The following is a 25431-nucleotide window of genomic DNA, read 5'->3' on the forward strand; positions in this document are numbered from 1 at the left end:
AAGGCATCACAAAAAGACATATAGTCCTTGTATAATTTTTTTTTTTTTTAAATAAAGAAATGGTGCACTTCTCTTGGCTTCAGGTGGAGAGTGTAGAAAGAGTAGGTTATGACGTCTTAAGTTTTGACATCTAAGTGTCAAATCTTGCTTATTTTGTGGATTGGTTTTCAGTTGTTTATAGTTTTCGCCAAACTTGAGCTGTTTGAGATGAAATGACGTTACAGTCCTTGTATAATTTTTTTTTTTTTTAAATAAAGAAATGGTGCACTTCTCTTGGCTTCAGGTGGAGAGTGTAGAAAGAGTAGGTTATGACGTCTTAAGTTTTGACATCTAAGTGTCAAATCTTGCTTATTTTGTGGATTGGTTTTCAGTTGTTTATAGTTTTCGCCAAACTTGAGCTGTTTGAGATGAAATGACGTTACTTTATTTGCTATAGTAAAACCTTTGAGCAATTTCAGGCCAGTGGAACTTGGAGGGTGCTGACAGATATTTCCTACCTTCAGAAGAGTTTGTGATAAAATAGTTCAGATATATGGGAAAGGGCAAATCCTGCTCTAATTGCAGCGAGCAGGGAAAGCCTGTGGTGCTCGCCCAGGACCCACGATGGGTTCTTGCTGCCTATTGATGGATGCAGAATTAGGCTACAACACCTAGAAACTTCTAGTAGTGTGTGTGACATTTCTCTGAGTAACAAATGAGTATACTACTTGCAGCGAATTGCAAATGAATGAAGCATTTTAGTCAGAAACCTAGAGACAGCATTTACCTGAGGAAATTCACTGTAAGAGCAGGAGTGAGTTTTGGTTATGGTTTTTTTTGGTCTTGATTCAGTCACGTTCTGAAGCATGCACTCCTACCCTAAGTATGAGGAGGAGGTGGCTTACTTCTTTCCAGATTAATCATAATTTTTGTGAGAATCGTAAAACCAAATCTTCCCAGAAATCTTTGTAAAATCCATGAGGAAGCAGATAAAACCATCAACACATTTCCCCCTTGCAAGCACATTAGCAAAAACTTTGGTGATTTGAGCAATGAGAGCTCCCCTAGCATCTTCATCAAAGGCCAGAGGTCACCCTCTATCAGCTCACTGAAGAAGGGGTAGCTGTGGGCTTTGTGCTGCAGCCAGGCAGTGAGAGAAATCCGCCTCTTGAATGGGGGTCTGTTCAGGCTAGTCATGTGTTTCTGGCTGTGAATCTGGCCTAGTATCACAGTGTCTGGAGTTTGCTTTCCATGGGTAATTGTAACATGGGAAAACGAAACACATTTCACTTTTCAGGAGAAGCAGTTGAACTCTGGAATGTAACGTGAAGTGAAATTAAGGCCAGAAAATTTTGCATCACTTGAATTTTCCATTTCAGCTTTGATTTCTTTTTGTACTCTATATTTAGTGGGTTGGACTGAGAAAGATGCTGAGTGCTTATTCTGGTTGGTGATGGTGTATTAATGTCCTGTTGACAAATTTGTATTTCAAGTAGTTCCTGAAAACTGGTATTTAGATTCTTTTACGCCTCAGTTCCTAAATAGATTTTTGAGGGTGAGGTCGCAGTAACTCTGGGAGGGAGCATTGCAAAAATGAAAGGATCCAATCTATTTTGCATTGGAATTTAAACCAGGTTTTTGAGAAGTAACTGAAAGTCACGATGCTAAATTTGGTCTTGATGTAAGTCCAGTCCAAAAGGAGACAGCCACTGTGGTGCTCAAACTGAACAGCCTGTAATAGACATTCATCTTGGGGTTCAGCCTCTCATTAAAATCTGGGGTACCAAAACTTAACTGCACGGATCATGAACACCTAAGGAAAATGAGGTGGGCCAGGTAAACTGGGATTGGAGGTGGTCAGAAATTCCTAATATACAGCAGATGGCTATAAAACAGTCTCTGTACTGTAAGAATACAATCCCTTCCAAATGCATAATCTGTTTCTCGTGAAAGACATGTGGCCAATATAGAAGTTTTAGGTCAACTGATTCAGTTAAAGATTAGCCTCAATATTCTGAAAGAGAAGGCTGTAGTTACTTATGGACTTTAATTCCTTATAAAGGATTATACTGGGCACCACAGTGCAGCTGCAGTGTCAAATCTTTTTGTGGGTTTGCTAAATTAACCTTTGTAATAGAAAGGCTTCTTATGTGCTTCCAGTCAAAAGAAGAGATGGTTTTGAGTTTGTAATAAGGTAAAATGCCAGTGATTGGGATCCTGATCTAAAATTCCTAAGTTTTTTCTATTTCTTCTATATCATGTTCCTCTACTGATTTGTAAATGAGTTGCAGAGGTGTGTCCAGCTCTGATTTAACGTTGTGTGTAGGATACTTAAAACTACACCAGAGGGGCAGAAACAAGTGCAGGTAATGAGGGAGAAGATACTGCAGTTGAAGGTAAAACTGGCTATCATTTGTGAAATTATGTTTGGAAAAGTGACTTTAATGGGTATAACATTAAATCTCGTATGTAGTGAGAGGAAAGACTTCAGTTTTAGGTAATGGTATGCATGTTGATATATGTTTTCAGACAATTAGTATATATTTTAGGTTGTACCTCCCTCAGTATTCATGGCAGTACACATTCTTTATGCTCCCCTGTAAGTTTGAGCAATATTTACTATCCTGATGGTGAAACTCAGGATGAGCTGACTATTACGAAACTGACAAGAAGTCTTTACCCTGGAAATCTGGGTCAGATTTCCATACAATAGAAATTGTAATGGAGTTGCCATGTGATGTTCTGTCATGTTGAACTGCTTTGCGGGGCAGAGAGGGAACAGAGATGGACACCAATGTGCTGCGGGACCTGGTGAAAGAAATCCTATCCTAGTGGAATTTAATGGCAGGCCAACTTAGCCAGCTTTTGACCAGTGTGAGAGTTTTCCCAGCTGTACATAACTTGTGCATGTGGTGGGTACATCATACAAATAGTTGGTGGTATAGTCTGGTGTTTGAGTCCCTTATAAATTTAATAGGCTTGGGAGGTAGCTGGTTCTCATTACACTTAAGGGATAGTGTAAAGGACTTTGTCTCTGTAGATCACATTTATCATAGAATCATAGAATGGTTTGGTTTGGAAGGGACCTTAAAGATACCTGGTTCCAACCCTGTGCCATGGGCAGGGACACCTTTCACTGGTCCAGGTTGCTCAAAGCCCCATCCAGCCTAGCCTTGAAAGGGATGGGGCAGCCACAGTTTCTCTGGGCAACCTGTTCCAGTGTCTCACCACCCTGATACTAAAGACCTTTTTCCCAGCATCTAATCCAAACTTCCTCCTTTGTCAGCCTAAAACCACTCTACCTTGTCTTCTCATCACATGCCCCTGTAAAAGGTCCCTCTCCAGATTTCATAAATATTGTCATGTTTGAAAAGGTCTCATCTTTTCCTTGCACTTTTCCTTCAAGTGCTGATTTGGGTGGTGACACTGGCACAAGGGATAAGCTCTCATGGATTTCTCTCTTCCGAATAGCTGTTCCTTTTGATAGATTGTCTTTGCTTTTGTTCTTAGGACTTGTGCCATTAACAGGCGATGGGAATACACTGCTGTTTTCATATCCATGATATTGCATAGCTTCCAAACAAGTTGTTTTATTCAGTTCCAGGACAGGATTTTAGAGTGAAAAATTACTGTTTAAAAAAAGGCACTCAAAAAAACCTATTACTTTGATAGATATGGTCAGTTACATTTTCTAAGACATTTGCTGTGAAAACGATAGGATCAGATATTTCTAGAGAGAGTTTTTGTGGCCACTGTTTTGCTTCTGGGCTTGGGAATGCTCGGAGAAGAGTATTTGCTGTGGATTTGGGAGGCTTCATGGCAGTATGACATTTGTGGGTTTGGTGCAAAAGTTTGCTCGCTGTGGCATTGAAAGAAAGACTAGAGAAAAGAATAAAGAATGCTAAGCGAGGATGAAAGGAAAGCAAGAAATTGTGGAGTTGGGAAGAAAGAGAAATCAGAAGAAGATAATCCACCATTCATTTTCTAAGAGCTTGCAGACAATGATTTTTTTTTTTACAGCATTTCAATATCCAGATACAACCTATGCTAATGATAATTGCAGGACTGGGCGAGTTTACATGTGGAATATAAATGCTGCCTGCATATGCAAAATGGATTGCCAGATACCAACACTGCATTGAAATGGATCTTCTACCCTTCTTTTTGGTTTTAATAGAAGATTGGGTTTTGACACCTTACTTAACTTACTTATTACTAAAAGTTTTAATTAAAAGCACTGGTAATAAAAGTAAAGTAAGCAAGCAAAAAAAAAAAAAAAAAGGAAAGAGATCCTTAAGCATTTAAATGCCACTGAGGGCTCTTTCCACCCTCCCCACAGTGTCCTTATGCCGTAAAATAGGAATCATACAGGACAAGATGAAAGCAACTAAGCTCAAATCTAGAATTCTCATTGGAGGCCTGTTTGCTTACACCTAGAGCAACAGGGAGTTTGGGGTTTGAATTAAGGTTTATTGACAAAGGTAATTTACTTGGGAATAAGGTGAGATATTTGAAGTTGGTTATTCTAGAACAGCTTTGCCTGGGACATTATTATTGTGGCATGACCTTCTGAAGTGGTTTCACCTAAATGAGAAAAAACCCCTCCATGTTCTTAATCTGGAGTAAGTATTTCCCTAGGAATTATTTTTATGGAGTTACTGTGATCTTGTGATCTTGTGTCTAGACAAGCCTTTACAATTCTTTTGGTAAGAGAGTCTTTATGGTCCATCCGTTTGTCTCTTTTTGCTGTGTTTCTTTCATACCTCTTTTAGCAGGGAATGAAGAAAAGCATAGGGCTTTGCCTTTGAGAGCATGGCTATTACTCTCCAAGAAGTTGTTCTGGTAAGAGAGCAGAATTTTGGCATTGAAACTGCAGTGATTGGAGGGCAGTGTGCTCCAAGGCTGTGGAGTGAACATTAACTGTGAAGTTTTAGGTATTTTAATGGAAATGCCAGCCCCCTAGTAAAATACTCTGAGAAGACACTTAGAAAGTGTCAGCAAGGCTTCTTAGCCCTGTTAGAAAATCTTCCTAGAGTGAATCAAGAGTGTGTGATCCTGTAATCTTAACATGACCCTTGTGTAGTAGGAGGAGGCTGCTGCTCCCACTCAGAATTTGGCTTTTGATTGTTGTTGCAGTGTGTTGATCTTAGCATCAACCTCTCAGGAGGTATCTGCTAATGCCTGTTTGTCATTGTTTAGTGGAAATGAACTTTCATTGCTCCCCAGACATGATCGTGAAGGGTTCAGCAAACTTTTCTTTCTTCTTTAAGGTTATAAGACCCTTTTGAAAGGAATTTCAGGGAAGTTCAGCAGTGGAGAACTTGTTGCAATTATGGGTCCTTCAGGAGCTGGGAAGTCAACGCTCATGAACATTCTGGCAGGATACAGGTCAGTAACAATGAAGATCCCAAGTGAGATAAGATCAGCTAGCCTGTTGGCTCCCTAGAGAAAACAGGGGAGTTTACCCAGTGTATATCAAAAACAGGTATTTCACAGATTTTGAATTAGATTCTTACTGTTTATATTTTTTCCTTTTGTCCTGTTCTGGTCACTTTGGATATATCTGTTAACAAGTCTGATCCAATGATAGGAAGCAATTTAAAGTCTAAAACACACACAAATCTCCTTTCTAGCTATGTAACAAATCTGACTCAATGTCTTACATTTGTGCTATTTTTAAATCACATTTTGTAAACACTTGAAGCGAGGCCTGTGGCAGCTCAAGTGAAAGCAAGATTCACCCCTGTTAATTTTCTTGGTTCATTTCAGAGAGACGGGAATGAAAGGAGAAATTCTCATCAACGGACAGCCTCGTGACCTGCGCTCTTTTCGCAAAGTCTCCTGCTACATCATGCAAGATGACATGCTCCTTCCTCATCTGACTGTCCAGGAAGCTATGATGGTGAGCTTCATTTCTTGCTCTAATTCATTCAGGTGGGAGAAAATGAAAAAATCTTTGTGTACTGTGCATGTATTCTTACTCCTGGTAATGCCTTGAGCCATTATCTCTATCCGATCCCACTCAATGAAAGTGCTTGGACTTTGGTGATGCCTTGAATTCCATTTCAGGTTCATCCTTCTAGGGATTGTCTGAGCTTCTTTAGCTTTACCATTTTCAATTTGTGACCAGCAGTATGATTAAGAAGAAGTTCTAAAGCTCTACTCCTTAGACCTTCTAGAGAATGGAACCTGAAATTCTGCACAGAATGAGCCCTTTTAGCGTGGTGGATGAGTATCCTTGTCTCTCTCTTTCTCCCCATCTTCCATGTTCTGACTGCTATTTTGACTTGAGCGTGGTCTCTCTGCTACTTCTACTCCTTTGTGCCTTTTTTAAACCACAGGTATTGTATAAAATCTCTCCCAGTTCTTCACAGGAAGCCAACAGGAATAGAATAATCTCAAGACTTGCAGGGAACATAAATTCTTACTGTTTTTCATAGCATCAAGAAGTTTACTAATTGCCAGCTTGACCAATCAGTCTAGAAATGCCTGCTGATCAACTTAAGAAAACGAGGCAGTTTTTCTCAGAGGATGTTATCAAAACATGGCTAAACTTGCTCATACTATATGCCAGCATCAGCTCACAAGTTTTAAGGCCAGAAGAAATCACAGTAGTTTTTATGTGACTAATTTTCTGCAAAGGCTCTTCTCTGTGAGGAAGTTTTTCTTCTCTTTTGTTTACTTGAACATTCTAGTCAGAATCCCATAGGACCACTTTTGGAGAATTGGTCCTGGATGCTTGCTGTCTAGATTAATCAGTTAGGATTCTGACAAAAATAATTACTTAACAGTTTAATTGCTTCTAATAAGGGTTAATCATAATGTTTTCTGGAGCTGCATCTTAGGACAGCAGAAGACATCTTTCACAAGATTATTTACTTCTGTACTCATTTGTTCACATGCTGGAGAACGGCAGTTTGGTTATCCTTAGGATGTGGATGAAGCACCCATAAACTGTGATTCTAGCATTGCCTGGGAAGTTAGTGGCTATGCAAAAGACATGACTCCCTCATTTACCTCCCAAGCTCTTTGACTTGCACAATGGCCTTTCTTTCTAATACACTTTTTGTCAGATGCTTGAGTGATTGCTTAAGGTAGATTATACTCAGTTACCTAGTACACAGGCATATGTGATGCTTGTGATTTCAACATTATAGTTCAGCTTAAACTTTCCTGGCTGGGTTGAAAGAAGTTGTTTAAACAGTACGTTGGGATGTTGTGCCTGAAACATCTGCTGTAACTGGTTGTTGTGCTTCAGACCAGTTAAAAATCAAATTCCATTGTATTGCATTGCAGGTATCTGCTCATCTGAAACTTCAAGAGAAAGATGAAGGCAGGAGAGAAATGGTATGTATAGTGTCCATCAAATTGCAGACTTCTGGGGATGTCAAAATGGTCCATGAAATGAGATCTGTAAAACAGATATTTTTATCTAACATTGAATCGCAGTGGACTTGTAATGATAGAATAAATCATAATCTCAAATGTATTATTTTCCAAATTGGAACATTTGGCATTTCTTCAATCTCAGAGATCCTTAAAAATCAGAAAGAGCTCCAGAGAGGGAAGTGTAAAAGAATCAATGTATCTTTGGTAGTTTAAGATTGCTTTGATTCTCTCAAATGTTTGGTTTTTTTTTAAATAAGCTAACCACAGATTAATTATGTTTTTTTAATTTGAAAATGCATTTGTTTAGAAACAGCTGTTAATTTTATTTGTACTTTGTAGGTCTTAATTCATTTACACTTTAATAAGCTAGGCCAAGCAAGTCAATTCACTTGTCCACTCTGTTACTGTAATTACAAAGAACTCTTTGAAGAAAAACCCCTGCTGTATGCCTTTATTCAACACATACCATACGGGAAGTCATTTTCCGGTTGGTGTTACTGGCCTGTGCTGGACTAGATCATTCATTTTATTGTTATAAACTGTAAGGTAAATGTTTACCAGAGATAAATTTTACGAATTTATGCATTTGTGTTATCACCGTTACAGATGCTTGTTTAAAATAGGGACAAGTGAAAAACCTTCCAGTGAACCATAGTTTATGTTTCTAGTTGACCTAGCTTGTGCTGCTCGTGTCCCGTAGCATCCTTCCTAGAGATAAAGGGAAGAACGTTATTGGGCACCTCTCTCTGAGGACGAGGGTTAGTAGGATTTGTTCTTTTTTCATTCCCTATCACTGAAAGCTCCTAGAAATGAAAATCAGGACAAATGAGGGTCAGGCCTTAGTCGGTCTAACCAGTTTTTTACCATGTCAGCCACCCTTTCTTGAAAACTCCCTCCATTCAAGCAACAGTACTTCAAAAAATGACAGGCTCCTTTTCCTATACTTCAGTAAAGTATTAAATATCTGGGCTTTCTTTCTACCTTTTAAGTGGTAGAGTTTTTAATTGCATGAGCAAGGTAGCTTGGATTCACTCATTTTTGTGTCTGTGTTTTCACTGATGCCAAAGAGCTATTTTCTACATACAGAGCTACCAGGCCAGATCTACAATCACTGAAACAGAAAAATTCATAGCAGCTGGGATTGTTCTTCTTTTGCTCCTAAGATCCTGGGACAAGCTGTGCCCTTCCTGAGGCTGTGCCTTGAGGAAATCCCAAACATCTGAGAGTCCGTGTAACAACTGAACTGGATCTGAGGAGAATGAAAACACTTAAAATCAATGGCTGCATTTTAAAGAGTAGACTGTGAAGAACAGATTTGATAAGAGCACATCATTGCTCTATGGAAACCACTGGTTTTTGTTGTACAGTTCTCCAGTCCCTTGTACATAGAGCCTAGAAGTTCTATTGAAAGAAGCTTCTTGGTTTCACTGTGTAATAACTTCTCACATGCTGCAGAACCATTTTAATATCTGTGCCATATCTAAGGGGTGATGCAGAAGAACTGATTTCTACTCATTTTCACAGGCAGGGCTTCCTTACTGAGGCAGGTCATGTAGGGCAAACAAGTAGAATTTGGGTCAAAATAGTAAATGGTAGGCTGTTAAGCCCCACTGAATCTAATAAATCCTACATTAGATGGAAAAAGTCTTTGATATATGGATTGTGAAACAAAGCTATGAGCTAATTTACATACTCCATGGAATTCAGTAAAGAGGCTTTTCTTTTGAGCTAACAAATTTAAATGATGCATTGTTTTGTTTCCTCTAGGTAAAGGAAATATTGACAGCCCTTGGTTTGCTGACATGTGCCAATACGAGGACTGGGAGTCTTTCTGGAGGCCAGAGAAAGCGTCTTGCCATTGCTTTGGAGCTGGTGAACAATCCTCCTGTCATGTTTTTTGATGAACCAACCAGGTACTTCAAGGCCAAAAATTAAAGATAGGCAAATACTGCCATATATAGTGGAACAGTGCTGCAGAAAAGTTATTCACCTCTTAAGTCCTTGGAAAAGGCTCTTTTTATGTTGCCTATGAGTACTGAATAATGCCACAAAAAAAAATCTGATTTGGGTACTTAGTGCCTTGGGTCACTGCTTTAACTGCCAGACCATGGGATAAATAATTTTTAAGGGAGACACAAAATGAAACAGGAAGGAAAAAGAAGAAAATACTTTCAGATTGTGGCATGAGTTTTCTTTTTTTCAAGAAAAGATAGCGTGAATAGATAGCATTTTAAAGTGTGACTTTTGATAATGAATGTAGCATATTTAGAATCAAAGTCTGTGATCGGTCTAGAAAAGGCTGGGAGAGCTATGAATATGTATCTATTCATTAAAGTTGGGAGCATTTAAATCTGCAGTCCTAAGATGTAGAAGTCCCTTTAGGCAGCTTTGAGAATATTCTGTTTTTCATTCTCAGGCATGCTTGCAACTTAATTAAAAGACTGATGGAGAAATACAAGTGTAAGGTTGGCATATGATAAGATTAAACTGCTACAGAGAAAATTTTTAAAAGGGTAATAGTGAGAGACAAAAGTAGCAAACACGCGTGCTAGCTTTGAATGGTGCCTATGGACCTGGGGATAACAAACTTCTTTCTTTTTATTCAGTGGCTTGGATAGCGCATCGTGTTTTCAGGTTGTCTCTCTGATGAAGGCTTTAGCGCAGGGTGGCAGGTCCATCATCTGCACAATTCACCAGCCCAGTGCTAAACTGTTCGAGTTGTTTGATCAGGTATTATTCTCAAACTCTTTTTCTTTATATGTGGTTTAAGTAGGTTATATTTTCAAGGCTACACTCTTCAAGTAAAATCATGGATAATTCTAGTCTGTGGTTCCAAATCAAATAAAAAATTAAGTAAGAGCAACATATACATTTTGATTATGTTTTTTTATTTTTCTCTGCCCATTTCCATTATTTACCTGTAATGTTTGTAAAGAATCTGGCTGGTATGTTTCTCAAATTATGATTATTGCACTTATGATTTTCACCCCTTCACCCACCACTGCTCCTGGACACAGAGATGTCAGTAAAGTAAATTAGATTAATTTAAGAGCAAGAGAGCTTTAGTGCCAATATCTGCAATGTTGCTAGTACACATTCTCATCCTAGCTACACAGGTGTAAATTCAGAAGAGTTGATCCATGTGAGGTAGTAATAATTGAAGTGAAGTCAGTTGGAGATCTTCTCCCCACCTGACAACAGAATGTAGACCAAGTGTGTTTAGGTTAAATTTAAATTTACTTTAATCTTATTAGGAGACTTAAATTAGATCTGTGAGAGCTAAGAAAGGACCTACTACGTTATTGGTGAACAAGCTCTTGCATATTGTCAGTGTGGCAAGGAGGTTTATTTAAAGTCAATGGTGTGGCTAAAAGTAAGAATAATCAAGCTGTTTCCCATTCCTGTGCTGTTTCTTCCATTCCTACGTTCACCAGCCTTATCTCCCAGCACAAAATATCCATAATGTGTGGAAATTACATGGCTCAGCTTTACACTTTGTTGCGTATTTTCAGCATGTGTCTGTCTGCAATTAGTCTGTTTCTGTGTTAATGTGCTTTAAGTCCTGAAGGGAATGTTTGCAGAATTCAAACATTAACCATAAAATTTGCCATTAGCTATAATTCTGTGCAGAGGTAGTTTCAAGTGGTGACAGATCTTCCCAAGGTCTTCTTCCCAGAGGGACAGGAAGAGGTCACCAGGTTAGTGGATTGTTGTCGTACAGGTAGCAGGTTCAAATATTTAGATACTATTTCGTGGGTTTTTATCTTTTTCTTCTTTCCTTTTTTTGTCTTGTTTTCCAGCTTTATGTTCTAAGTCAAGGTCAATGCATTTACCGTGGGAAGGTGTTAAACCTTGTCCCTTACTTGAGAGATTTGGGTTTGAATTGCCCAACCTACCACAATCCAGCAGATTTTGGTAAGGACAGTTTGAATAGTTTATTTAATTTGACTAGCACCTTCAGGGTAATGGGGTCCGTGGTGTGTTTTATACGTTGGTACATATATACATATGTGTATATATGTGTGTATACATATATACATATGTGTATATATGGTGTATACATACATGCATGTATACATACATATATATACCAGAATTCAAAATAAAATTATTTCGTTTTTTTCTAAGTAATTCGAATGCCATCTAGTGGTAAAGTTTAGTCAGTATTTCTCTCTGGTGGAAGTCCAGGTCCAGGGAACAAAAGATAAGACATATTCTTAAGTGTTTCTTACTGATTAATCTAAGTGGCTTTTCAGAGTGACTGCAGTATTCTGTTTGGTTTTTTTATTCTGAGCAATACCGCTGTGGTATTGTACAGCTAATAGCATTGAGGGTTTTTTCCATTGTTGTTGCTTAATTCCAAAGTAGCAGTAGGGACCACAAAAATAGGCTTTTGTCATTTTCTGTTACCAAGACTATCGCATATTCATTGCCCTTCCCCTAAAATGGTTCATTTAACTTTCAGAATTAAACTCTCTGAAGACTTATAGAAAGATACACTAAATTATGTGCGTACGTATATGAATTTGCATGTGGCATTTTAGAGCCTGTTCTAGATAAAACTGTTTCTGTCAATGCTGCAGAATCAAGGGGGTCTAATAATGAGTCAGTAGTGTAAACCGGTAACTTGCTTCTGTTTTTTGTAGTTATGGAAGTAGCATCTGGTGAATATGGAGACCAGAATGGCCGGCTGGTAAGGGCAGTACGGGAGAGGATATGTGACACCGACTACAAGAGAGATGGTGGTGAGAATGAGTTGAATCCCTTCCTGTGGCACAGGCCTTCTGAAGAGGTATTTTGTATATTACAACTAATGGGCATGGCTTGAGGCTGGGAGGTGGGGAAGAAAATTTAAATCCTCGGTCAGTGGGGGAGGTTTCTGGGCACACACAGCTGATAGGAGTGTGAATGAAAACTAAGCAAGATACTGCAAAGAAAGAAGCTTATTCTTTTGTGTGTTTCTGCAGGATTCCTCCTCCACAGAAGGCTGCCACAGCTTCTCTGCCAGCTGCCTAACCCAGTTCTGTATCCTCTTCAAAAGAACTTTTCTCACCATCATGAGGGATTCGGTAAGATTGCCTTTATAATTTTTGTAGACAAAAGGTCTATTAATTTGGTTTTGAGGTAGTACAATACACCTTAAAGGTCCTGTTCAACTGCCCATACATGAAGATCATCATAGGATTTCAAAAGAAAGAGGCTGATCTTTCAGTTTTGCTATTAACTGTACCATCTTCATTGTGAACAACCAGACAAAAATAGACATGTTCATGTGGGAGGGCTTTTGTAATCCAAAGCGAACATACAGCTTCACATTCTCCGTGTTGCTCAACTAGCTTATGAGAGTGTCTCTGGTACACTTGGAGAGCGTGTCTCAGAGGTGTGCAAGCACTAACCATGGATCATATGGTCCTCGCCTCATCTCCGTCAAGGGGAAACTGTAATTTATTTTCTGATGCATAGATTGAAGAACAGGGCTGCTTTTAATCTTTTCCTGATCAACTGTAAAGGCTTGCAGTTGTTCCAAATGTTATTATTTATTTATTTTTCCATACCTTTTGTAGGAATGCTGCATTGCAGAGAAGGCATAGGAGGATAATTTATGCCTGATTAAGTTAGTTTGGTCTAGACAAGCCTGAAATACCTTTTCTGCCTCTCTTCTGCTCTGGGAAGGTTATCTTTTAGTTAGAGAGAAAGTCTTGGTTCTCCGGCTGAATGAGGGCCAGTGGCTCCATGACATTGTCAGGAAGATTTCAGGTTGCAGCATTTGAAGTTTCTGCCTGAGTTACAGGAAGAAATTTTCTGTACTCTAATAGCCATATGTTTAATTGACACTGGGAAGCTCATTATAGTAAGTTTTTCTTAGCTGAAGCCTAGTTTGCCAGAAGAAAACGAGCATTTCTATATAAGCTCTTCTGGACATAAGTACTCCTTTTCTGCAATCTGTATATCTGATTTCAGTCATATTGCCGTTGTTTTTTGAGCCTAGACTTTCTGATCAGGAATACTACTCTTCCCTTGCTTGCAGGTCCTGACACACTTGCGTATCACCTCACACATTGGCATTGGACTGCTTATCGGCTTGCTCTACTTAGGCATTGGCAATGAAGCTAAGAAAGTCCTCAGCAACTCTGGCTTCCTCTTTTTTTCCATGTTGTTTCTTATGTTTGCTGCACTGATGCCAACTGTCCTTACATGTGAGTACCTGACCGATTATATTTCATTACAGATTATTGAAACTATTGCTGGTCTGTCAAAGGCCTCAGAGTTCCAATCCTGCTATGGGACTGCAGCAGTGCAGGGTCAGCTAGGGATAAACTGTGTTATTAAGTGCAACAGTACTGCATGCTGACAACCTAATTTACTCATTTGCGTTCTTTGTAGTTCCTCTTGAGATGGGAGTATTTCTTAGAGAGCATCTGAACTACTGGTACAGCCTGAAAGCCTACTATCTCGCCAAAACCATGGCCGATGTTCCTTTTCAGGTATATGCTCTGCTCTTTAATAAAACAAGAACAATTTAAGTTTGTGGCAAGTCCACTTGCCAAAAAGATTAGTACTGCTACTTTATCCATATGAATAGTGGAGAAACTGTCCATATATATGTGCTGAAGCTTCAGGTGCAAATCAGAAGCACCCTCACAAAAGCCTAGACCTGGCCCAATATTTTTTCAATAAACAGATGACTATTTTTTGCAGAAGGGGAATTGAAAAGGGCTATAAGCAAGTGGGATCTGTTTTCTAATGCCCAAGTAGTAAGATATCACAGTGTCTGGCAGATACATGTATTTTTTTCAGCCATTCCAGTCATGCAATGGGAAGTCTGAGAGCTGTGGATTTAGAACTCCCCACGTTGTTTTTACTCATAGTAACAGCAAATGTTTGGCTTTAATAGACTAATTCCAAGGGTATCTCCTTGCAGATCATGTTTCCTGTGGCTTACTGCAGTATTGTGTACTGGATGACTTCACAGCCATCTGATGCACTCCGATTTGTCCTCTTCGCAGCCTTGGGAACCATGACATCCCTGGTGGCTCAGTCACTGGGTCTCCTCATCGGTGCAGCCTCTACATCCCTCCAGGTACTGATGGTGTTTTGTGGTTTCACAGGAACCCTGCTGTCTCCTAACACTGACTGCTTACTATGTCTGCTGCTGTATCCCCAAGACATTTGTTGAGAGATAACGGTCAAAAAATTGTCTTGGTCTGATACAGCTACTTGATGCTTTCCACTAGCATCAGCTTAAACAGCGTATACACACGCTGGGTATGAGACTCCTTCCCCATCTGAATGGGGCCATGCGGGTCCCTGCTGGAGTGGGTTGTCACTTGCTATTCATCCCAGGCTGAGCAGGTCCTAGAAACTGTGGGACTGATGGATTTCTATGCATCTAAAAAGTGGAGGCAGGCCATGAGAATCAGGAGCTCGAGAAAGAGTTTTTCCATACACACACACAAAAAGGTTGCAGGAGGCAAGATAAGAAAAAGCTTGCACAGAGACTAAACTTCATCAGAGGGAGAGAAGCAGCTGTTGATATGACTGTTGCACTGGAAGCTGGCCATGTAGCTCCATTCTGCTTCCTGGCAGGAGATGTCCAGAACTCTTTTGTGGTGCTTGTAATAACAGGTGATACTGGCTGATACACACTGATGCTATCATTGATGCTATTTCTGCAGTAGAAGATTTGATTCCCCCTCTGTGCCACCCTGTGGAGACCAGCATAGCCCTGTTGTGCGATCTCTGTGCTTCTGCTCTCCCCAGAGGTACCTGTATGGCCCTTTGCCCTGGAGGGGCTTAGAGAGGACAGGCTGGAGCTGAGCCAAGATCTGTCTTCCCAACCAAAGCCACCCAGCTGGAGGTGTTCCTTATCCTCTTTGCAACATTTTAGGACTGACCAGTTGAAGCTGCTGTTCATGCGATGTTAATAAGGAGGGAGATCTGTTTGTGCTCAGTGGGGAGTGAGTGAGAAAGAGGGGTCTTATACCCAGAGGAGCAAGGGAATCAGAGTGCCCATCTACTCTGTAAACTTCTCAATGGGTTCTAGTCCTTCAAAGGACAGATCCAGCACAGCAGCTTCGTCAACTAGTAAAAGGGTTTAGGAAGAGGAGAGGAACCCCTTTTCCTCCATTAACAGCATCTGCCCTCCCTGTCACAAGAAATCTTGTCTACATAAATTAATAAATCAGTAATTTCCTGTGTTTGGAACTGTGATAATTTTGGGGAGTAGCATTATAAGAAGGACTTGAATGGCTTCGCTCCCCACTGCCTAAAGAGTAAGTTTGCACTGCCTCCTTGGGTTTGGTGCAGAACAGAGGACTTGCCATAAAGAAAGCCTGTTAAAGGCTGGTTTCCTCACGGGATGTCAGGACATCAGATGAAAGAGGAAGTTAATTTTACTTTTTTTCTGTGACTGTCTGACAAGAGACTTGTCTATTCCTTCTCTTCACAGGTGGCCACTTTCGTGGGCCCAGTTACTGCTATCCCGGTGCTTCTGTTCTCTGGTTTTTTTGTCAGCTTTGATACCATCCCAGCATACCTCCAGTGGATGTCCTACATTTCCTATGTCAGGTAATGCTAGGGAGGCCATTAACCTCCCATCTGGAAGTGCTGTTTGTTTACCTTTACTTGTTCGGTTGGTTATTTTGGGTATCAAGAAGACTATGTTCACAGCACATTCTTCTAGAGTATCAATGCACATGTGATGTATGACGTGTTCTCTCACTGCATTTTATGTTGTATATGATGTGAAATAAATAGGAACATTTAGTACTTGTAGCCAAAATTATTGGCTACAAGTCCATGTCAGTCTCCTTGGATTCAGTGGGATTGCACAGCATGCAAATCTGCCTAGATTTTGCAGTAGTGGATATCTGAAATGATAGGGACAGTATGCCCAACTGAGAAGTTGATGCCAGCACCTTTTATTGGAAGACAATGGTGTGTTAAGTCACTGCTCTATCATAGGTAGACTTGTTGGATAAAGACCTGTTTTTAAGTTTTGCAGCAGCACTGCCACAAGAGGCATGATGTCGTCTCTAATCTAGTGTTCTAAGAACCATAGGCTCCTTATATCCTGTCTATGGCTGTCTCTGTTGCAGTCTGAGACAGCTATCTTAAGATGGGATGATTGCCATGGGGAAGCCTCTGGAGGCTGTCATGGAGGGTTAGTTTAGACTAGACACTTAAATATATATTGCTGAAATTAGGTGAGGAGAATTTTCCCATCCCCTTTTCCCCACCCTGCCCAAGCTACACTATTACTGAGAAAGCCTAAGTTAAATTATCTTCTCATTTGGCAAGTGAAGTGTTATACAGAAACCTACAAAAGATTAAGAGACCACACCCTCTGAATTACTAGCTAGAATTCAAGATGAAGCCATAAGCCATTGTCCAGCCCGTGTAGGGTCTCCTGAAGCCATTTCCTCACTCGCATGGGATCCATTACAGTGTATCTGCTCGCAAACTCAAATGCTAAGTGCAGCCAAGTTCTCATAGGGATTTTATTGCTGGTGGAGTACTTCTAAACAGATTATCAGGACTTTTCCTTGTAATCCATCTTTCTTCTTTCCAGATACGGGTTTGAAGGAGTTATTCTCTCCATCTATGGACTGGACCGAGAAGATCTGCATTGTGACAAAGATGACACTTGCCATTTTCAAAAATCAGAGGCCATTCTGAGAGAACTGGATGTAGAAAATGCCAAACTTTACCTGGACTTCATTGTTCTTGGAATTTTCTTCTTCTCTCTGCGACTAATTGCCTATTTTGTTCTCAGATACAAAATCCGAGCAGAGAGGTAAAGGAAAACCAGCTAAAACAACGCAGTAGGGAGATCTTTAGACACGCAATAGAGGGCATTTGACATTGTCTCACTGTGGCAGGCCAGTCTCCAGTGCCCAGCTAGATGCTGTTATGACCTAGCCCATAGAGAACCACAATGGGATAGTGGACATACAGTGTAAAGCCAATCAGTCCAGTTGGGTTGGGTCATGTTTTCATTACACTTTCTAGCTTTAACTAGGAAGAAGAAATAGAAGGGAATTTTACACCACAGAATATCAAAACTGAGGCAGTGTAACTGTAACAAAAAATCTGGCTGCAGGAACTTTCCTTATGAAAACCAATTTCAGGTTAAGGTCACTAGGATGCTAGTCCTGGTAGCCAGAATAGTATAATGTCATCTATAGTTGACAAGGAAATGAGATGCTAAATGGGAAATGCAAAGAAAATAGAATTCTCTCATCTTTTTAAATTCAGAGTTTCATCTTTGCAGTTTTCTACATATTATTTTGCAATTCTTTTCCATAGAATTACCCCTTCTGGCCAAAAGTATGTAAATGTGTTAATTAGTAAGGTAAAGATAACTTTTTAATATGGGTACTTTTTTAAAAACAAACCTCAAGTGATTCAAGTCATCATTTTTGTTTCTATCTAAATTTAGGATTCTGGTGCTTTACCTGTCGAGCTGGTCTCATATCTGAAAACTGTAATGATGGGAGGAAAAAGCAGGTTCAGAGTCTGCACTAAACCTGTGGCCCATGTTTGGAAGCATCAATAGATAGCACAGGCAGTCAGACATATTCAAGCTGTTGTTGAATGACTGAAAAAAAACCCATTCTTTTGCAGTGTCTTTTAAATCCTCAGTATTTGTGATATTTAAAATACGAAGTCTGCTCACAATCTGATCTACCTCCTCTGAATGAAAAAAAAATCAAAGCACTCCAAGGCTCATTTTTTCCTTAAATTATGAAAGCAGAATCTATCCCTGAAGCCTGAAAGCTTGTTAAAGCCTGGTGGAGTTCAAGAGCTACCCACAACTCAAAGCTTGGGGTCTTGTGTTAAAACACTTACAACTGCCTCACCTGACGATGTTCATTATTTCTGCAACACATCACACATACAATTCTCCTCAAAATACACAAATGACCTTGTAATACTGCAAGTCTGATTATGGCAAGCAGTTTTGTTCTCATCCTGAAGTCTACATGCACGACATGGGAATTAATAGCTGATTTATCTGAACACCAATGAAAGTGTTAAAAGAAACATGCATTTGTTTTGCATGTCTCACCTTTGTAAACTAGGCAGGGGGAATTCTGGTGCCAAGTTGATGTGACTCCTGTTGCTGATTTTCATGGGTTTGGATTTTCAACCCAAAATGAAATTATGGGGCCCATACTCTTGTGGGACATCTTGGTGAACTTCTGTGTAAATTCCACTACTTTCTGCCCTTACTGTGTGTTCACCTTAGTGTCACATCTCTGAGTCAGACCTACATGTTCTGTAAATGCATATTAGAATGCTAGTGTCTTCTAGTTTGGAAGCAGCTCAGTGTCAGCAAAACATTCAGCAGCTCATGGTAGTAAAGTAGATCTTGTGCATCTGCTGGCCAGAACCAACAGTCACAACTCACAGACTGTTTTTGAAGACTCCATGGCTACATCTATACTAGTAAACTAAGCAGTACCAGGGCCAGCTTTGTTAGTCCTCAGACAACTGGGACCAACAAGAATGGTCCCTGTACCATGCTAACTTCTAAATAGAGCTAAAACATTGTCTGGAAAAGCTCTGGCTGGGCCGGGCTGCAGCTCTGTCATTTAGCAGTGAAGACAATTGTTTCCCAGTTTTCCTGGCCTGTGCCCAGGCTCTATTTAATTTGCCAATACAGACATAGGGCATATGTATTGGTTAAACTCAGGATTCTTGAATTAAGCCTGTGTTCTGGGAGACTTTAAGACAAGTCACGTGTTTTAGGAAGGTTAGCTGAACTTTCCCTGAAATTGAGATTGACCTGTGAAAGCAAGGTCAATCTATACTGTAGGAGGAAAAAAAAAAATCCTTACAGAACCTCTTTGCATAGTTTTGTTGTTTTTTCACAAAAAGCTTTTATACAGCTCTGTAGCTTTTCCAGGCATAAACACAAGCAGATGTGGACCTATATGGCCGTCAGATATGAGAAATTAAGAATTTTGGCAATTCTAAATAATACTTATAACTATGAAGAGCTTTTAAATGTCGCAAGCTGAAATCCCTTGGCACAACATGCCTTGATTATTTCAAGACTCTCAAAATATTTGTGAACATGACAGACAACTCAGATGCTGTTTGCAAGCACGCAAAAGAGTACGTTTGCCAAAGTACTTGTGTTGCATACTGCTGGGCCAGGTGTAGGTGAGCTGATATGAAAATGTGATGTCCAACGCATTAAATACCTTCATGTTTTGTGTTTACCAAGTCCCATTTACCAAATACCACATTGAAAATCCATTGCAGTGTATTAAACGAAGTAACTCTGCTGACGTTTTCCCATCTAGACCAGTTTAGAAGTATGAGTTCCTTTGATGCTGTCTTGTTATCTGTGCCTATTCCTCTGTAGACTTTACCTTGTAGATTTTATCTCTTAAGTCTGCAACATGTCCTCCTGTACTATAACTTCGTATTGTATTGTGGTAGCAGAAAGTCTGGTCCTCCATGAGTGTTCCTAAGAAAATACGTGCTCTGGAATATTTTTGTCACTTTATGCTTTTTCCCATCCATCTGCTGGCAGCATTTAGCTGAAAGTTATTGTTCTAAGGAACACTTTCAGACTCTAGTAGCCTAGTAAATAAATAAATGAATTCTCTTGAAGCTCAGTGCTACAAATAGATGAGATAATCATTCTTTCTCTCCTTAGCTCTAAAATCAGTGATATTTCTTTTGTCAATACCATGGGACAGAAGTGTTTAAGGTCCATCTCAGTTATGTTTTCATATACTGCAAATATTTTTAACACAGACTCAAAAGATTTTTAACATAGTCTCAGCTTGGCTTTTTTACGTTTATGTGGAAATAAATTCTAACACGCTGGCATAAAACACATTCCCAGGTTAATGGACTGAGTGTGCATGTGCTGTAATGTTAAGCAAACACATTGTGAAGCTCTGGAGGCTTCATGTGGAAGAATAATGAGGTCACCAAGATTCTAAAGACTTCAGATCCTCAGTTAATATAGTCATGTATATATAGCCGTAAACTGATTTAAATCAATGCCATCATTACCATTCGAACCAGTCACAATCTGGTTAAAATTTATTTAAGAAGCTAAAGGTTTCTAAAGGTCTCCTGGAGACTGAATGTACGATTTCTGTTGGGATTGCAGGAAGGCGTCAGTGTTCTGTAGGCCCCCTTGTGTTATTTCAACTTGGTTTTGACATGTTGCTTTGGTTACTGTTTGCATCAGCTAAGATTTTAGGTGCTTCAAAAAGTATTTTTCTTGATTTTCTTCACAGAAACATGCATATAATCTGAAAAACCCTGAAAGTTTTTAAAAAGAATTTAAAACATTGTTTAACATTAAATGAAAGATTTGGAAAACAAATTCTACTCGCATAAGAATTTGAGAAAATTTCATCTTTATAGATCAAAGGAAGTAACAGAAGACTATCTGGTGCTGAAACCCTGTTTATTTCTTAGTATTTGATGTCCAAAGTATCTTTTTTTCATTAAAGGAGAGGAATATATATACAGATATAATAGAGAGGGCTGATTATGTGAGTGGGAGGTAATAAACACACAAGTCCAACTGCTGGATGTACTGATCTCTGTACTGTGAGGGAGGTGAGGCCCTGGCACAGGTTGCCCAGAGAAGTTGTGACTACTCCATCCCTGGCAGTGTTCAAGGCCAGGTTGGACGGGGCTTTGAGCAACCTGGTCTAGAGAAAGGTGTCCCTGCCCATGGCAGGGGAGTTGGAACTGGATGAGCTTTAAGGTCTCTTCTAACCCAAACCATTCTGTGATTCTATGATGTGTCTGGTGACTGGCGTTGAAATCTACTCTTTTGTGTCAAAGTCTATGTTGTCAACAGAAACAAATATTTCATTAAATACTTGTTTCTGGAAAGAAGTGTAGTACATACTGACTTGTACCACCCCAGTGATCCTTACAGAGGAGGCCCTGTCCTATTTATTCAACACTATATAGATGTTTGTGACTCTGATGGGATCCTTTGAAGCTCTGTTCCAACAAAGTGCCTGAAGTTAGTAACTTCTCACATCTACATTGTCTCATGTGAATCAAAGAAACAACTAATGTCTTCAAAGTCCAGGCTTAAGTGCTTTGCTGACTGAAGGTCCAGGTTAAAGCTGCGAAGAGAAAGCTACTCCTGTTTCTTGTGGGCTGCTTCTTCAACTAACCAGATGTCTCCTTGAAATAAAACACATCAGAAAAGAAATATTCCAGAAGGTTCCTAGAGTATGTGGGAGATGATAACTTTCTGACAGTGGTGAGTGAGCCAGCAAGGGAAGACACCCCACTGGACCTGCTGTTTGCAGGACTTGAAGGTGATGTGATCGTTGGAGCCCATCTTGGGCAGAGCAGTCACTAAATGATAGAGGTTTTGATACTCAGAAAAGTGAGGAGGGGGTCAGCAGAAACTGCTAGCTTGGATTTTTGGAAGACAGACTTCAGCCTGTTTGGGAGCCTGGTTGACAGAGTCCTGTGGGAGGAAGTCCTGAAGGGCAAAGGAGCCCAGGAAGGCTGGACATGCTTAAAGAAGGAAATCTTAAAGGCCATGCCCATCTGCCCAGAGACAAGCCATTGGGGAAGAAGACCCACCTGGCTGAACAGAGAGCTTTAGCTAGAACTCAGGATAAAAAAAATGAGTTTATGACCTTTGGAAGAAGGGGCAGGCAACTCAGGGGGACTACAAGGATGTCATGAGGAAACGAAAACTTACTAAAACTGGTCTTGCACTGTGGATACAACAGCACACTTTACAAGTAGATGTGTTTTTTGAAGTTACCTTGTTTCTGTAGCCCTGTTGTAGGTTAGAAAAGGTCTGGACTTCACCCAGAACTCTGGAGTGTTAGGATTGTTGTTCGCTTTAACATTCACACAGGGCAGCAAAGATCCCTGCTAAAAGCAGGAATATCAGAAAACATCTAGGATGGTTTTGGTAGTAGCTAGCCTTAAGCTCCTCTAGAGCAGGTTGACTCTGGTAGATAATTGGCCTGTATTTCTACAGAGGGGATGTCAGTGGTAGCTGCAGAAACACTGTCCTATGTGGTTTTTTTTAAGAAAATGATCTTGTTATGCATATCCATTTAACAGCCTGATAGAGTGCAATTGCTCAGGAATTTCTTTCCTTTAGTTCCCTGTGGAAAGCCATTTATGGAATATGACAATTTGAAAAGCTGCTGGGAACTAGAAGTAGGCAGAAAATGACACCATGCCATGTCCTCTGTAACAGGCTGATCATTGCTGTGCATGTGACACTATCACACAGCACTAATGAGTGCCTAAATTAAGTGCTGAGTGTCACTGAAGTTACTCATGCGCTCTGCTGTTTCTGGACAGGGGCAGTAGCATTTTCAGGGATCAACTCCTACTGTCTTGTTCTTAAATGCCTGTTTTCATAATACAGAAAGGGACTGTTGTAATGAATCCTACTGAGTGGTTTTTATAACCCTGGGTATCATTCTGCATATTACATATCCAAAAGTTGTAGGTTGAGCCTGCAGGCATAACAAGTTTCCTTTTAATTCTGTGCATATGTTAGTGTATTTCTGTTTCTGTATGGATTTCCCTTAGAGTTTCTGAAGGAGAAATGGTACTGCAGAGCACAGAATCTAGCATCAGTGGTTTTATTGTTTTGAAATCTTATAATGAACCATAACTTTATGCAGTTGTCAACTGTAGAACCTTCCTGTAAGAGATTTAGATTTCTGTTGAGACCCATTGCCAGCACAGTAAAACAAAGGGTGACCAGTAAAAATCTATCCTTTGGCACAAGAAATCCCCATGGCTCAGCCTGCCAGCCTGCATTCTTAGCGTTGTTTATGCCTTTGTCAACCCATTTTCTTTCTGGGGGCTTCCATGCAGCTGAGGCCATGCTTACCACTTGCTTGTATACTTATTGCTAGATATTCGTGGTTGCTGTTCATGTGGGGTGTAAGAATGAGCTGCTTGGGAGTTAGTGCTGGGTAGTTAGAGGTGGAGGGATAACTTGTAGGCTGCTTTGAGATACCAAATACCTAACGTGCTGGATATGCAGGTGTGTTTTACTGAAGAAGAAAAAAATCTAAATCTCTTTTTAAGCAGATTGCAAGGCAACATGGATGTCTTGGATTTTAAGGTTGATTGTTTATTTTTTACTTCAGTGGCATCTGTAATGTCTTTTATTCTGGCCCCATTGTAGTTTATTTTAGTAGCCCATTTAGGGTAATCATTATACAGACTCCTTTCTATTACTTCCAAGAATCAGCTTCCCTGGCCTCAGTGATAATTGTACCAAACTTTACAAATGTGAATCAGTTGTAAGCAATTTAAAAAAAAAAAAAAAAAGGGGAAAAAACGTTCATAAAATTTGAATCAGTTGTAAGCAATTTAAAAAAAAAAAAAAAGTGGAAAAAACGTTCTTAAATATTATGGTAATAGTAAATTAAATTTAAGGAAAATATTACATTGATATATCTAAAAAGAAGACAAGTCCTGCAGTGTAGCTAAGCCTTTACCTGTGTCAGTAAAGATTTGTGAAGTACCTTATCTGAGTCATTTGACTTTATTGTGAGAGACTGCCCTTGAATCTGTCATTGAATTATTTAACATTTGTTCTTTTGTTTTTAAAGCAAGAGTCAATGCAAGGTATCACTTTAAATCAGCGTGCTAAAGTGTGCATATTCTGTATATCTAATACGTCATTGTTGTCTCTTGTTTCTGTAATGCATTTGCATTACTAAGAATCAGTTTTATTATGCTTCTTTAGAGACTATTGCTGCCTGCACGCTGTGATATATTTGCACTGTTGTAGATATATATATATACATATATATAATTATATTATCTAAACCATGTCTTTTTCAGGTTGCTCGTTACCTTTGTAGTTTATGCTTACCGGTACAGTCGACCTGAGTAAAAATGTGGGATGTGGGGCATTCTGATGCTATATTACAATAATAGAGAAATCTTTGTATATTTCTGTATACTTAATACCCGTAAGAAGAGATTTGTATGTGCATTATTTTCCAAACTAGGGCTTTGTTTTCTGAGACTAGAGAACATTTATGATAATGTAACAAAAAAATAAAATCAAATAAAGTGTTATTATTTTCAGACAAATGCCTTTGTCCCTGTTCTCTCTCAAGAGGAAGTGGTAGGTGTGTTGGTAGTGACATGTTTTCACTGCCTGCTCCTAGGTTCTGGCAGCCAACAAGGACATCGAATTGCCTGTTTCAGATGTACATTGTGGTGGTTTCAGGAAACTCACAGTGCAGGCAGGTGGCACAAATACGCAGTGAGAATTCTTAAGAATGTTAAGTGCAGTCACATTGGCTCAGAGCAAAGGTCTGTGTTGCACAGTACCCAGATAACATCGGTGTCCTTGTGCTACCCCTCCTGACCACCACAGTAACAACACTGCCTGTATTTATCACCACTGTTAAAGGATAACAGCCCTAACTTTTACAAGTCAGGTCTAAGTGTCCAGTCCTGAATAACGTAAGCAGTGATGCTTAAAGGGTAAATTACACTAAAGATCCAATAGGCTTGCATTTTCAAAACTAATGTCAAGACAGTTTTCTAATGATAATAGACATCATACTTAATGCTGTTTTATATTAGATTGAAGGAATTACGGTCCTGAAAACTAGATGCCTCCTGATGCCACCTATCCATAGATCAGGAAGAGAAGAAGAGGAACAGGAGTCCTTCATAGCCTGCGTGGCAACGTGAATTACTTTTAAGTGTTTTATATTGTAGCTAGTGCTATGAAATAAGCCAACCATAAAATTCTCATTAGCAAAGCCACAAAAATTCATATACCTCACCTGCCATTACCATCCACTGTGTACTCCAGATGGATTAATAAATAAAGAGTTTGAAAATAAAGGAGAATTTATCTTGTATTTTCTAATAGCTATTCGTTTAAAACCTGCTTCATAAGGCAGGTTGAAAGGCAGTGGCAACCAGAGAAGCTGCTATGGTAAGAATGATCACCTCTTTCAGCATGGGAAGATAATAAGGACCTGTGCAGTACCCAGGTGAGCAATGAGCAGCTGTTGTGCTGTCAGATGCTGGCACTGACATCTT

At 39.7% G+C, this 25431-nt stretch overlaps 1 protein-coding gene across 2 annotated transcripts in view; it reads left to right on the forward strand.

Annotated features, from left to right (window-relative positions):
• The window catches only part of ABCG1 (ATP-binding cassette, sub-family G (WHITE), member 1), a 44134-nt gene extending 26510 nt beyond the window's left edge, over window positions 1-17624 (forward strand). The window contains exons 2-14 of one of the 2 annotated variants that reach the window (XM_010024860.1): window positions 5250-5367; window positions 5749-5881; window positions 7276-7326; window positions 9136-9281; window positions 9975-10098; window positions 11169-11283; window positions 12015-12160; window positions 12336-12437; window positions 13397-13565; window positions 13753-13853; window positions 14291-14449; window positions 15818-15936; window positions 16940-17624. In XM_010024860.1, coding sequence (XP_010023162.1) covers window positions 5250-5367; window positions 5749-5881; window positions 7276-7326; window positions 9136-9281; window positions 9975-10098; window positions 11169-11283; window positions 12015-12160; window positions 12336-12437; window positions 13397-13565; window positions 13753-13853; window positions 14291-14449; window positions 15818-15936; window positions 16940-17168 — 1712 coding nt within the window. In that variant the 3' untranslated portion in view covers window positions 17169-17624. Of the gene's footprint in view, window positions 1-5249; window positions 5368-5748; window positions 5882-7275; window positions 7327-9135; window positions 9282-9974; window positions 10099-11168; window positions 11284-12014; window positions 12161-12307; window positions 12438-13396; window positions 13566-13752; window positions 13854-14290; window positions 14450-15817; window positions 15937-16939 lie in introns of both variants that reach the window. The other variant, XM_010024861.1, reaches the window with a different exon arrangement.
• Window positions 17625-25431: the final 7807 nt, after the last annotated feature.

Source organism: Nestor notabilis, unplaced genomic scaffold (genome assembly GCF_000696875.1).
Source record: "Nestor notabilis isolate BGI_N333 unplaced genomic scaffold, ASM69687v1 scaffold11592, whole genome shotgun sequence".
NCBI classification, from domain to species: domain Eukaryota; kingdom Metazoa; phylum Chordata; class Aves; order Psittaciformes; family Psittacidae; genus Nestor; species Nestor notabilis.